Source organism: Gasterosteus aculeatus, chromosome 16, assembly GCF_964276395.1.
Source record: "Gasterosteus aculeatus chromosome 16, fGasAcu3.hap1.1, whole genome shotgun sequence".
Lineage (NCBI taxonomy): Eukaryota > Metazoa > Chordata > Actinopteri > Perciformes > Gasterosteidae > Gasterosteus > Gasterosteus aculeatus.
The window spans coordinates 13,249,006-13,261,486 of NC_135704.1; the positions used below are offsets into that span (position 1 = coordinate 13,249,006).

Sequence of the window (12,481 nt, forward strand, 5' to 3'; positions counted from 1 at the left end):
GTGTGTGTGTGTGTGTGTGTGTGTGTGTGTGTGTGTGTGTGTGTGTGTGTGTGTGTGTGTGTGATCCGATCCGATCCGATCCGATCCGAAGCAACATTTCCCTGTGGTTTGTTGAACTTATTCGTAGGTCGACAATTTCACACTGGTTACAGGAAGAGAAACTTGAAGTTGAAAATGTCCATCGTTGAACGGAGCCATTGTTAATTATGAAAACAGATTAGTAACACATGGGCCACTTTTAATGTGACCAGTCAAAATGATTTTCAGGTTAAATATATAAATAAATATATGACCGCAACATAAGTGGGGATGAACGGACATCTCGGACAGACGTGGATGTAAACTGCAGATTTACTTGTACTCAAAGCCGTAGAGCTTATTCTAGATGTTGTTCTCATGACATTATTTGTACTATTCCTTTGATTTAACAGTTTGTTCCCCGTCCTTCATTCCGTCTTCCATACTTCGTTCTACCTCTGTCAAATCATCACAGCATGTGCTCCTGTCTCCCAAGGCTGCTCAGCTCCTGAGCCCCGTGGGCTTTTTCTTTTTCCAACCAAGTCAGAAACATCTAAAGATTTTTTTTTTTTTTTTTTGATCTTGCAATTGCTGTATAGTTAGAAAACCCATCCAACCACTCCTCTCCCTTGTTTATTTCCTTTTATTCAGCACCCTCCCTGTCCTCATCTTTCCCTCTGCATAGTCAGTTTACCTCCGGCGCTGGAAGCCCAACTGAGGTGGTTTTGTCTTTTTGTGGAAAGCAACGCTTTCATCCTTCTGCCCTCAAAGGAAACACTGGACTTCTGTTTTCCCCATGCATCTGCATCCTGTCTGATTTTCTGTTTTTGCATTCTGATCATGTTATGGTTGACACCTAGAAATAGCCCCTGGCGTACATGTGGCCAAGACCTCAAAAACAGCAACGGTGTTTTCGTAACCATGATCATGGCCACGGAGAGTGGAAGAGGAAAAAAGGACAAGGGGGGAATTATATCGGATGCAGATGAGGTGATACAAGTTCTGAATGTGTTGGCAGGACTGTCGTCATGTTGCTTCATGTTTTGTTCCACTAATGCTCTCAGATCCAACAGATGTAGAAATGAGTGCTGTGGAACAGAAGATACAGAGAGAGAGAGAGACATGCAGAATAGAAAGGAGAAGATGTAAGAGATGGAGTATTTTAGTATTTTGAGAAATGGTGAGACAAATATAAAGACCCAAGCACACAATATGGCCCTTTAACACTTTAATGTCTCTTTGGAATTCAAGCAAGACTTTAGTAATGGCAGGGCATGACTATCTCAAACACGGAGATTTATGTAACTGTATCATCTAATGACTTGCATTGGGAGATACCAATGTTTTTGGTTTAAAGCAACACAAAAATGTATTAGTACTTGTACTCAATATCCGTATATTTTAACTTTTAGACACCAACTAAAGGCTGGGATTCAACATTCCAAGGTTCCAGTTTTGGCAATTGGGCAATTCTCCCGCTCTTCCGAAGTAAATGAACTAGTCTGCGAGGCACCTGCAGGTGCTTTCCGGGTCCCACTAGCGCTGCGTCACTGCTGGCTCAGCGTCTTTTTAATGAAGCAGGACAGCACTGTCTTTTTCTCATGCCACAGCTATATTACAGAGTAGTTTACACTCACAGACAGATCGTACATGCAATTTATTTTAAACAGATATCTTACTTTACAGTATATGCACTCACGTTGGAAAGTTAAAAAGAGAACATTAATGTAATGTTTTAAAAAGTGTTTAAAAAGGTTGACCAATCAGATGGAAGTATTTTGCGGGAGAAAAGGTCTTCCTTTACTTTTTCTATCAGGGCAGTTATGGTGAATCCCTCAGCACGCCTTTTGAGCATTACACAAAATACTGCTTGGTCCTGCTGCAATGACTCCTTCCATTCCAAATATAATGCTAAAGGATACCCTCCCAAAATGCACATGTTTCTGAACTGTGATCATATTATTTTGCATGTTGCAACCACGAGGCACGAACATTAAATATTTTGTGTATTTTGCTTGTACATTTTCATGTTCAGTCGATATCACTTGTATTTCTATACTATGAATTACATTACACTGTGTTCCGCTTGTATTGCTAATTGATATTTGTCCTACGCACAGCCCTTCCAGGCATACTCTGTGATATTTGGCTTCATATAAAAAAAAAAGGTTTTGAGAAGGAAAAACCCTCATCAGCACACATTAACACACAGACACACAGTTTAGTTGAGTGTTGTTACCTGGGACCTGGATGTAATTGGTTTTGCTTGTACTCTCTTTCTCTCTGTGTACGTGTTTGATGAGCAGCCAAGGAGCGCATGGTGTGTGACCCGCTGTGTTCCGACACCGGGTGTTGGGGTCCAGGCCCCGATCAGTGCCTCTCCTGCAGATACTTCAGCCGTGGACGGACCTGTGTGGATACCTGCAATCTTTATGAAGGGTAGGTCATGCTTCATTCTTGCATATAAAGGACTTCTGACTGGTAGATTACGAGCTGTCCTCTAACCGTCCTCAAGTCCTGATTGTGTTTAGGGTCAACCCACATTGTAATAACCTTTACATTTCTTTAACTAACCACTGTGTCTTGCTTATCTCTTCCTGCAAGATGCAACAAAAAGAAAGTAAGCTGCCAAATCACACCACAAAGTCTGGTTTAATTTCCCATCAGTCTTAATTCTGTGAAACTAGGAAACCCATTCTTAATTCACTTGGCTTTCAAACCCTAATACAGTTATTTGCAACGGATCCCCTAATGTTTTCCTTTCTTTCACTAATTACGGTTAAAAGAAGTTTGAGTACCAATTTATAGTTAGTTTATGTCTCTCCTGCAAGACAACAGAATCAGTACAGTTGGCGTAGAACAATGTCTATTTGGTGGAGACGACAGCTTAGATGTGACACACAGTAGTTATGGACAAGAAAAAACCTCCACTAGAGCTGCATCAGTCTACATGATGTCTGAGCTTTCATGTGACGCAGAAGCAGTACAATGTGTTCCACTGATTAAATCACAGAAAAATATAGAAACGTGAATAAACCTTTTCAAATAATAATTTCTTTCAATTGTTGAAAGACGTGGTGCAGAATCAGCTCATAAAACATGAGCTTCGAAAACACCCCAAGGCTCTTTGTTACAGCTTTCAAGTTCAGCAGTAATTTTTCTGTTTACTCTGAATCAAATTTAAGAGCCGCAGGCAAAGGACAGAAATTAAAGACGTGTGATAATGCTCAATGACTGACAAAACAATAGGTGGGGGGGGGGGGCCTTGACTTAAAAAAGAGGTGCAGCTTAATTCCATCCCGCTCCTGCAGAAGACAGAAACCGAACTAAAGCCCGAGGAGTTTTTATTGCTAACAATTTAGACTTGGAAGACGAAGTGCCGTGAAGAGGGATTTGAGTTCAGAGCCCTTCGGTGATCAAAACGATTATTCGGTGGCCACGTTGGAGAGGAACGAGGAGGACCAGAGGGTGGCGTTCGGGCAGGGGGGGCTAGGCGTGTCACTGCGTGTCACAGTCACTGCTTGCGCACGGGGCCACGCCCTGCCTACCTGTCCACCCGCACGCCAGCACCACCCGCACCGCCAGCCCCGCCCAAGCACATCATCCGACCGAATATGAGCTTCCCCCCCACCACAAAGTCGTACTTGTTAAATGTTTCACATGTTGTTGTTCTTTGTGCCCTTATTCATGTGTATCCCGTCAAATCTCCCAAGTTACAGAAAGTCTACAAGAACAAGGACAGTAGGACTGTTTAACGCACACTGCCTGCTTAACAACAAGGAGGCCCTTTTTTTACTCTGGTTTGAGTAGATTTAATCTAAATATATAATTTACACAACGAACAAATTCGAAATCAATTTGATTTTTTTGCTGAAAAGGTTTACAATGTTAAATTCATTTGAACTTTGTAGTCGTAATTGCCAAAATTACCATCTGTAATTATTACCATTATCATCTGTAATTATCCATCGAATTGATAACACGGTTTAATTATTCACAGAAAATGTGTTGCTGTGTCCTTGTCTTTGTCAATTGATTGACAGAAAACGCAGTCCAGACAAAAACCAGCCAAATTTCAAGCATCAGTGATATCTTCCAGCTACACCGCCGCCTTTATTATTTCATCCAGCACACACACACTGACAAAGGCTTACCTTCCCTCACCCTTGGAAGGTTTTATGAAGGCCAGATGAAGCATAATTAATACTAATTTGATTTAGATCCCACTGGGCCAGCGACATTTTGTCTTTCTATTGCTGGAACACTCTGTTTTCCTTCACCGACCAAAGCAGCAGAACTCAAAAGACATTCTCCTTGTCCTGTAGTAACAAAGGTAAAGTGCTAACTCAGCCGCGCTGTGGTCAAAGTTAATGACTTTTCGAGGCCACTCTGGTGTTCTGCTATTATAAGGGGATTTCAGAAATTGAATAACAAGGCACTTAATTTAATTGATTTTTGAAAGCATTGAACCCCTCGCAGGTATTGCATTGCACCTTTTCACCTGCGTCGACTCGCAGCACGATGATATCAGTAGTGCAGTAAGCTAATTAGCTACAATGGTATGTGGGTGTATCAATAATGTGTGGCTGCATGTATATGTGTGTTTGTGACTGCATTTTAATGTTAGCACTACATATATTGACCTTTAATTTCAAAGCCTCCCCCGTACACAAATACTCCGCTGTTCATGGAATGACATTGTGAACTGGATTAAAAAATTGTGGATGGAAAAGGATATTTTCCAAACGTATGTTAAGCCCTAGGAAAGCTCTGCATGAGAACATTCTGTAAATTAAAATGTGATATCGACACTTTGCAGATTTGCATTTAGCACAAATCCTACAGATCTCTTCCAATGGACTATTTTTGTCCTTTTTCACACAATGTCCAGCAGGCAAGGCCATAGAATTAGCTAATTTACATAGCACCAGTCAAAATATTTGACATCAATTGACAGATTTGACATCAATTCAAACGTTTTCCTACTTTTGCCTACTGTATATAAAGGGAATAAACTCAATTTAGGGTTTCATATTTGTGTGCCGCATCCATAATGGTTAACGGTTTTCACAAACACTGTTTTGCCCGCTACCCCTCGCTTTTCCTTTACACATCTTGATCCCTCCCCTCTTTTTTTCTCAGGGATATTCGAGAATATGCCAACGGATCGGTGTGTGTGGAATGTGATGCGCAGTGTGAGCAAGCTGACGATGACTCTTTGACCTGCAACGGTCCGGTAAGCTCGCTTCTATAGAAAAGCAATAGTAAGGCAGGCATTGAAGCGCTCATTTGTTTGTGTCATCTTATTTTACGGTTTGTTTATTTTATCATAGTTTATATTCAATAAAGAGAAACAGTAGAATTATTCATCATCATTGAGAGAAGCACTTCAGCCTCTATTGTCTTAAAACTAAAGGTAAGACTGACTTTTTAGGGAAGGTGTCCGTTGACAGCCTGTATTTTCCCAAGAAAGACTAAAGCCAACAACGAATTGAACCAAATAAAAGCAGAATTTGTATAAAGGGTGTTTGTATTTAGTGTTGAGCCCCCCAAAGAGAAGTGTTCAAGGCCAAAGCTTTCAACACTCACCACAAACCAAATGACTTGGAGCCGCAGACACTCCCTGTGGTCATCTTGGACTATGATTAATTGTTGTATTAGCAGTCAGAGTGTGCCTTACAGCTCTGCTATTGATTATGCCTCATGTTCCGAGTCAACGGTAAAACTGATTGTTTAAGCTAATATCAGCATTATATTGCATGCCAAACAACAGTGGGCTTTTATTTAGCACATGCACGCGCTTGTGACTGTTTTTATTGGAATTAAACATCAAAAATGTATTGCGTGACAGCCATTCTTTTTTTCCAATTAAAAGTACTTTAAAAAAAAAAAAATTGTTCTGAACGAGCACTTAGAGAATCACGGACGCCCTTTGAAAAATTGTTCAGTCACAGCTGTACAGAAAGTCCCTGGCCTTCATTTCTGAACGCCTCTCTTGCACACTACACCCACTGCCACATGAGGCCTCTGACTCTGCGCTTTCTCTTGTAATTGTATCTCGCTGCTTGATAGAGAGGGATGATTTGCGACAGATGCAAGCCAGAGGGGCCGTGTGCTGTTTTCTGTGTCGCATCACACTCTGTCCAACTAGTTTGCCCAATACAGTTTGGAAGTAGAAGTTTCCAAAACTTGTGTCGTTTCTTTGCGTGAAAACATGGGGGAGCAAAGGCCACATGTGGTTGTTGGTTTAAGTTGTTGTTATTGGATGAGATTTGTCTGTTTCATTATCTTGGCTGTCAGTTTGATGCCCCAGAGCCGTGCACTTGGCCTCTTGGACATGCGGAGAAAAGTGCAGCAGAAAAAATACAATCATTTCTGTAGTTCTCCCCCCAGCAGTGGAAAGTGAAAAAAAAAAAAAAAAAACTTGAAATCAAAGTACTTTGCAATGATTTAAATTATAACTTCCTCATTTGAAATAATGCAAAATAAATAGATATGTAAACATCACCTTTTTTTCGTGCCGATCATTTTATTTTTTATATAAATACCTGAACATCTCAAATGTTACTTCATACAAGCCTTCCAACAACATTTATTTAATCTGTTTCAGCCAGTGAGTATGTCTGTGCGTGTATGTGTGTGTGTGTCTTGTCATGCTGTGTATTATGGAAATGTCCCATTATAACCTGTTGCACCACAAATGGATTACAGCAATCATCTTATGGCCACGGAGCCCATAGCAACTGCATTACAGCTTACACACAATAATTTGTAGGCCTATATCCCTCTTTGGATAAATAACTATAGCCATGAATAAAGGTCACCCTATGGCACACTATGTGATTACGGTTGATCTGCATTCGTTTAGGTTGCTAAAATATCACAACAGGCAAACAAGACTTAACTCAATTGAAGTTCCCTTTTGAATAGCAGAATTTTAGGTAGATCTGTAATGCATCACTGCAAGTTAAGTATGACAGATTGTGATGTTAGTCAGTCCGTTTAACAGGTGACTGATGCGTGCTAACCTGGAGGGATTCTGGTGTCTCAAACTTGCATTTATATTTTTGGCAATCCAAAAAAAGCTTATTCCATTGATGAAAAAGGCATTTTCTGTCATTTTACATATATTCTTTTATTCCCTTTTCGGTCTATTTTTCGCCCCTGATAGTAAAAACACATTTATATGATGCATTTGAATATGCTGGAGTGCATAAATGCCCTGTGTGACCAGTGAATTATCTAATGTCATATTTACACCATTTGGACCATTGTTTCTTCTTCCTTCTCTAAGCTTTTCAAATCTCCACCTCATCATTATTACTTAAAACATTGTGTGGAGTATATTTACACACAGCAGCAAAAAAACTGCAGAGCATGATGATTTGGTCTTTTTATTAAATCATAGTAAATTGCCTTGTAAATCCTCTCTGATGCACATGATCATACTTTGAAGGCCTTCAAAAGCCTTTTATATGGCTACCCACCTTGACTATAAACTCTGACACCGTAGATGAATCGTCAATCTGCCTGAGATGCTGGTGTTTGTTAAAAACAAAGAGAGGAAATTGAAGTATTCATTTCCAGCTCCACATAACAGCTCACATAAACATAAGTGCACCGATTTGAATTAACAGCAGGGTTCTCTTGGTCTCGACACACTGCATCCCTGTCACTTTTCCCCTCCTGATGGACCAAACTGTTTGCTTTCTCTGTCACACAATTTGGCTTACTGATGCGATGGGACTAATGGATACACACGCACACGCACACACATGCGTACACACCAATAGCAATGGGTGGGCAGACACTCAGGAGTGTCAGGATCGATGCTAAAGCCAAAGGGAGCAACAAGACCTTCAATTTGCATAAATATACTGGGAAGGATGCATGTTAATACACCTACACACACACAAGTTACAAAGATTACACGTTATACAATCAAACACACACACCCATGCATGCTTACAAGCCTCTTGCACTGACACTACTTGTAGTTATGTATGAAAAAGAACCTCCACCATTCCTCGACCTGCGAAAGGATAATTATCTGCATTTGATGTCATCTTTTTGCTTTGGTTTCCCCTTTATTGCAAACAGTGACTGTGATTATGTCCTATATGTCACATATGTGTGCATATGAACACGTGCTGATTATTGTGTGAATTGATGAAATGTAAGTGTTTGTTAGTAAAATGCAGGCTTGGTGATCCTACTCACCTTTTTATGTATGTGTAGGAAATTAGGTAATTTTAGGTAATTAAGTGCTCTCACTTAACTAATTTAATCAAGTACAATTTCATAATTTTACTCTTGAATGTGTGCTACTACACCTCTACTCCATCACATTTGGATTTCTAACATTAAAAAATGTAAGCCTTGTGCCTCCTGCAGAAAATCCTTCGCTCCCAGTTTTGACGTTAAAGTCTGAGTCCGATCAGTCCACTTGATTTAATTAAGGTGAGATTTCTCAGATTCATCTTGTGAACTTTGGGAATGGATGATATCCCAAATTGTAAACTTGATGCATCAGTAACTACAACCCAACAATGGCATTTAACTACAAAGGTGCTCTCGGTGGAGTGCAGTGACCTGCCAGCTACGTCTGCAATGTGTCACGAAAGAAAGGCAAGTAAGAGGCTAAACAAAAAGAATTCCACTGTGGCTAAATAATATCCTCACAAAAAAAGAGAAGGGAGTAAAATATGTCTACGAGGTAGAACACATGAGTCCTCGAACACGTTTTAAAATACAGTTACACACAATGCTCGGATCGTTTGCTCAAACTACATTTTACCAAAAATTCTTTTACAAAAATACAATTTTGATTTTATACTTAAAGGATGTTAATACTTCTTCCACCACTGGTTTGTGGACCTGTGTGTGTGTGTGAGAGATGTTTGTCAATGAGATGTTCTTCAGGCCTTTTGATGATACGAGGCCTGTGTGGGAGAGCTCTTTGCCTCTCTTCCTCTCCTCCCTTTCCTCTTTCCTCGCTTATATTAGCTCCATAAATCCTGTTCTAGGCGGATTGTTATGGTCATTGTGTGTGCTGTGAGCGATGGTTATTATCTGCCTGCTCCGCTCGCGCTGCTTTATGCGTCCTGTCTGCTCCCTCCCTTCCCTCCCTCTCTCTCTCCCTCTTATTCACATTATATGCTCCTCGCTCTTGCTGCCTTTCCTCTTCTCTGCGTTATTCTGCTTCCAAGTGCACTCTCTCGTTCCCTCACTTTCCCTTATCACTCCATAGGACTTTTTGCCTTTTCTGTCTTTGGCTCGCTGATGTCTATCTGTCGTGTGCAAGCTTTCCCCGCTACACAAGCACAACAATTTAGTCTGTAAAGCTGTTGAGGAACCTGCAGTCGGCGAATTATTGACGTTGAAATCTACCCATCAATCAGTGAACATGACACACCGTAGCTGAGGTTTTGTTCCGCTAAATTTGTGACACCCCGGTTTTCCTTTACGCCCAGCTTTGTGATGTATTTACAGTATAGTGTCCCTCCACAGGAAATTTAAAAATAATATCTTTACAGTAAAAACGGTCAGTATCTGTGAAAGAAAGCTGTCCAGAGATCGGGCTCGGCTAGCAATGATTTATTATCGTTATGATGGTAATAACAATACAATCATTATTTCAGTCAGATAAAAGCACCTCACTGACGGTTGTGCACACAAGTACATTGTGTTAAGAACTGCGTTTTCAGAATGAAAATGTCAATCTGAAAAGAACGAATGCCTTTTTTTTGTAATTTTCCATAGGGCCCAGAGCGATGTGTGAGGTGCGTCCATTTCAAGGATGGTCCCAACTGTGTTGAAAAGTGTCCCGATGGCCTGCAAGGCGCCAACAGTTTCATCTTCAAGTACGCAGAGTCCAATAACGAATGCCATCCCTGCCACGCCAACTGCACTCAGGGGTAAGAACAGTCAGGACAAGGACGAGTCACAGGTGTGGGATTCAATGGTCGGGACTCTGATAAAAAGAAATACGATTCATCCGCTCCTTCGTGAATCAGAAGTTGGAATCGTCAATCTATGAAAGATGAATGAAACCAACCAGTGATCATTCATCCAGAAAAGAAACAATGCAACATTTCCACCCTTTGTTTGAGATTATGGTGACTAAGTATTAGAAAAGATTGGGTGACACAGTTTATTGCCAATAAGACCTGTTTTTGTTTGGTAACTTAATGTCGCAAAAATCCACAAATTGGAATACAGACAGGAAAACTATTGGAAGTTTTCCTGTCATCACATTAAATTTACCCCATGAAGCCTTAAACGTTTCTCCTGACTAAAATGTTTAATTCGATAACACACGTTATAGACTGCATAGCCACATTGAATGCTGTCACAGGTATTATTAGTATTATTAGTAAAGTATTTTGCTTTGGTTAATTATGACACTCAAATTCCACTCAAAATCTTTCCTGTGCCGTGTCTTGAGTGAAGGGGTATGGATTCTTTTTCCTCATTGTCTCATAATAAATGCATTTTTCTCTCATATACTGTACATAGTGTTTTATAGGTGCATAATCAGAAATATTCCCTTGCCCTATCCACGCGCGCCGATAGGTTATAACGATTCAACAACTTATAGATTGTATGAGAGATTAATACAGAGGCAAGGCAGAAAATGATGCTGAGGAGACAATGAATGAAAGTTAGGAGTCATCAAAGTCACTTATAACAAGCTCACTAGCCACTGCTCGCTTATATTCAACAAGAAATGGTAAGACATCATTTTATATTGAGCTCCACATGGAGTTGATGTCGCGTCCTTGTGTGTTATTTCTACTCTCTCCTGAGTGACAGCCTCCATCTTGCTTGAGCATAGCAATCCGGTCGTGAATGGAAAACAGCGGGATGACACTTTGTCAAAGGTACAGCTCCGTGAGCAGATCCGCCGCTCAAATAAACAAGCTGGGTGCCGAGAGGAAAGGGAGACAGCTAGACAAAGGGGGAAAGAGACGGACTCGGGTAACAAAAGCCGTATCCTGGCTAAAGGGAGCTTGTGTGATCAGAAATCCGACCAACACAACAAATGCCATCCTTGAATGGAGTTACTTTGAAAATGATGGACGGACACATTTACATCGTATTACAGTACCTTTTCATTTGCAATGCGCTCAGAGTGACAGTAAAAGAACCATTTACTCAAAAATGGATTATATATAGTATTATACTTCTCTGAAATGTGCAACATAAAATGAGTTTCCTTGTACAAAATGAATAATACAAATGTGAATCTTATTATGGACTGATTAATCCCATATCTGTGTATGTTACTAAAGTTGTGAGCTATAACACAGGACGGCTATAGATAAAAAGGATTCAAGCCAACATCTGTGACCATTCTCACTAAAGTCTGTATGTCACATGACATGGGTTGCTTTATTAAGCTGGCAAAGTGGAAAAAAAGGCCAGTGAGGGTAAATTCTCCCATCGAAAATGTAATAAACTGATATTACATTTTGGATACATATATATATATATAAATATATATTTGTTTTTTCACTAATCATCACCGTATTGCTTTGCTCAATACAGCGATGCGGCATTGCTCCTGTCTCATCATTTTCAGATCTGACAAACTATAAATGTCTACATTTCTTCGCTTGTCCCATGCTTGTTTACACAGGTGCATTGGACCAAGACTGCAGGACTGCATTGGCTGGATGGACAGGTACGACATTAATTTCCGTGTGTCGCCTTTCATACGAAAAACACACTTTTACTGTAGCAGACACGTACCCGAAGAATCACAGAGAGCAACGTCTCTGATTAATGGCTCGCTGCAAGGTCCAAAATCCCAGAGTGTCCTTAATGCCTCTGTGTGTGTGCATATTTCAATGTGTTCGTGTGTGTGTTTGAGAGTGTTTGTGTTTGTGCACGCACAAGCACTTTGCCTGGTTCTTGATAAATTGAAAGGGGTTTAGCTTTTGTTCTAAGGCTTCCGAGGGGGTGAGGAAACAAAGGCAGTTTACAACAAATGGATTCAAGATTGCATAAGAGAAACAGTTTGGTATCGAGTGGCTCTGGGAATTCTTGGATGGTGTTTTGGGTATAATATTTTAAAAAGGAAAAAAACAAGATTTACAGGAAGGATGAGCAGCCAACAGATAAGAAATTACTGAAATTACTCAGACCACACATACGAAACGCACTGTCTTGCGGTGTAGCTTCAGATTAAAGCTCCATTCAGTTAAATACAAACGTGGAACTATTTAGTACAGATCAATAATCAGCCGTTTTGCAACCTTTTACTGAGGAAATAAATGCATAAGTAACATCTTTAGAGAAAAACATTCTCACTTTCCAGAGATCTGCTAAAGATCAAACTTCTCAAAATAGTCTTTGGGGCAACAACAATATGAAGGTTGAAACAGCTTGTTCTTATTTCTGTAGCTACTGATACCTGATACTAAAGCACTGGATGCCCAGAAAACCTCACTCTTGGTTT

At 40.3% G+C, this 12,481-nt stretch overlaps 1 protein-coding gene across 2 annotated transcripts in view; it reads left to right on the forward strand.

Moving 5' to 3' along the window:
* Positions 1-12,481, forward strand: part of erbb4b (erb-b2 receptor tyrosine kinase 4b) — a 217,420-nt gene that overhangs the window by 163,011 nt on the left and 41,928 nt on the right. For both annotated transcript variants that reach the window (XM_040201513.2, XM_078091335.1), the window contains exons 13-16: positions 2,325-2,457; positions 5,161-5,254; positions 9,781-9,935; positions 11,660-11,704. In XM_040201513.2, the coding sequence (XP_040057447.2) occupies positions 2,325-2,457; positions 5,161-5,254; positions 9,781-9,935; positions 11,660-11,704 (427 nt within the window). The remainder of the gene's footprint in view (positions 1-2,324; positions 2,458-5,160; positions 5,255-9,780; positions 9,936-11,659; positions 11,705-12,481) is intronic.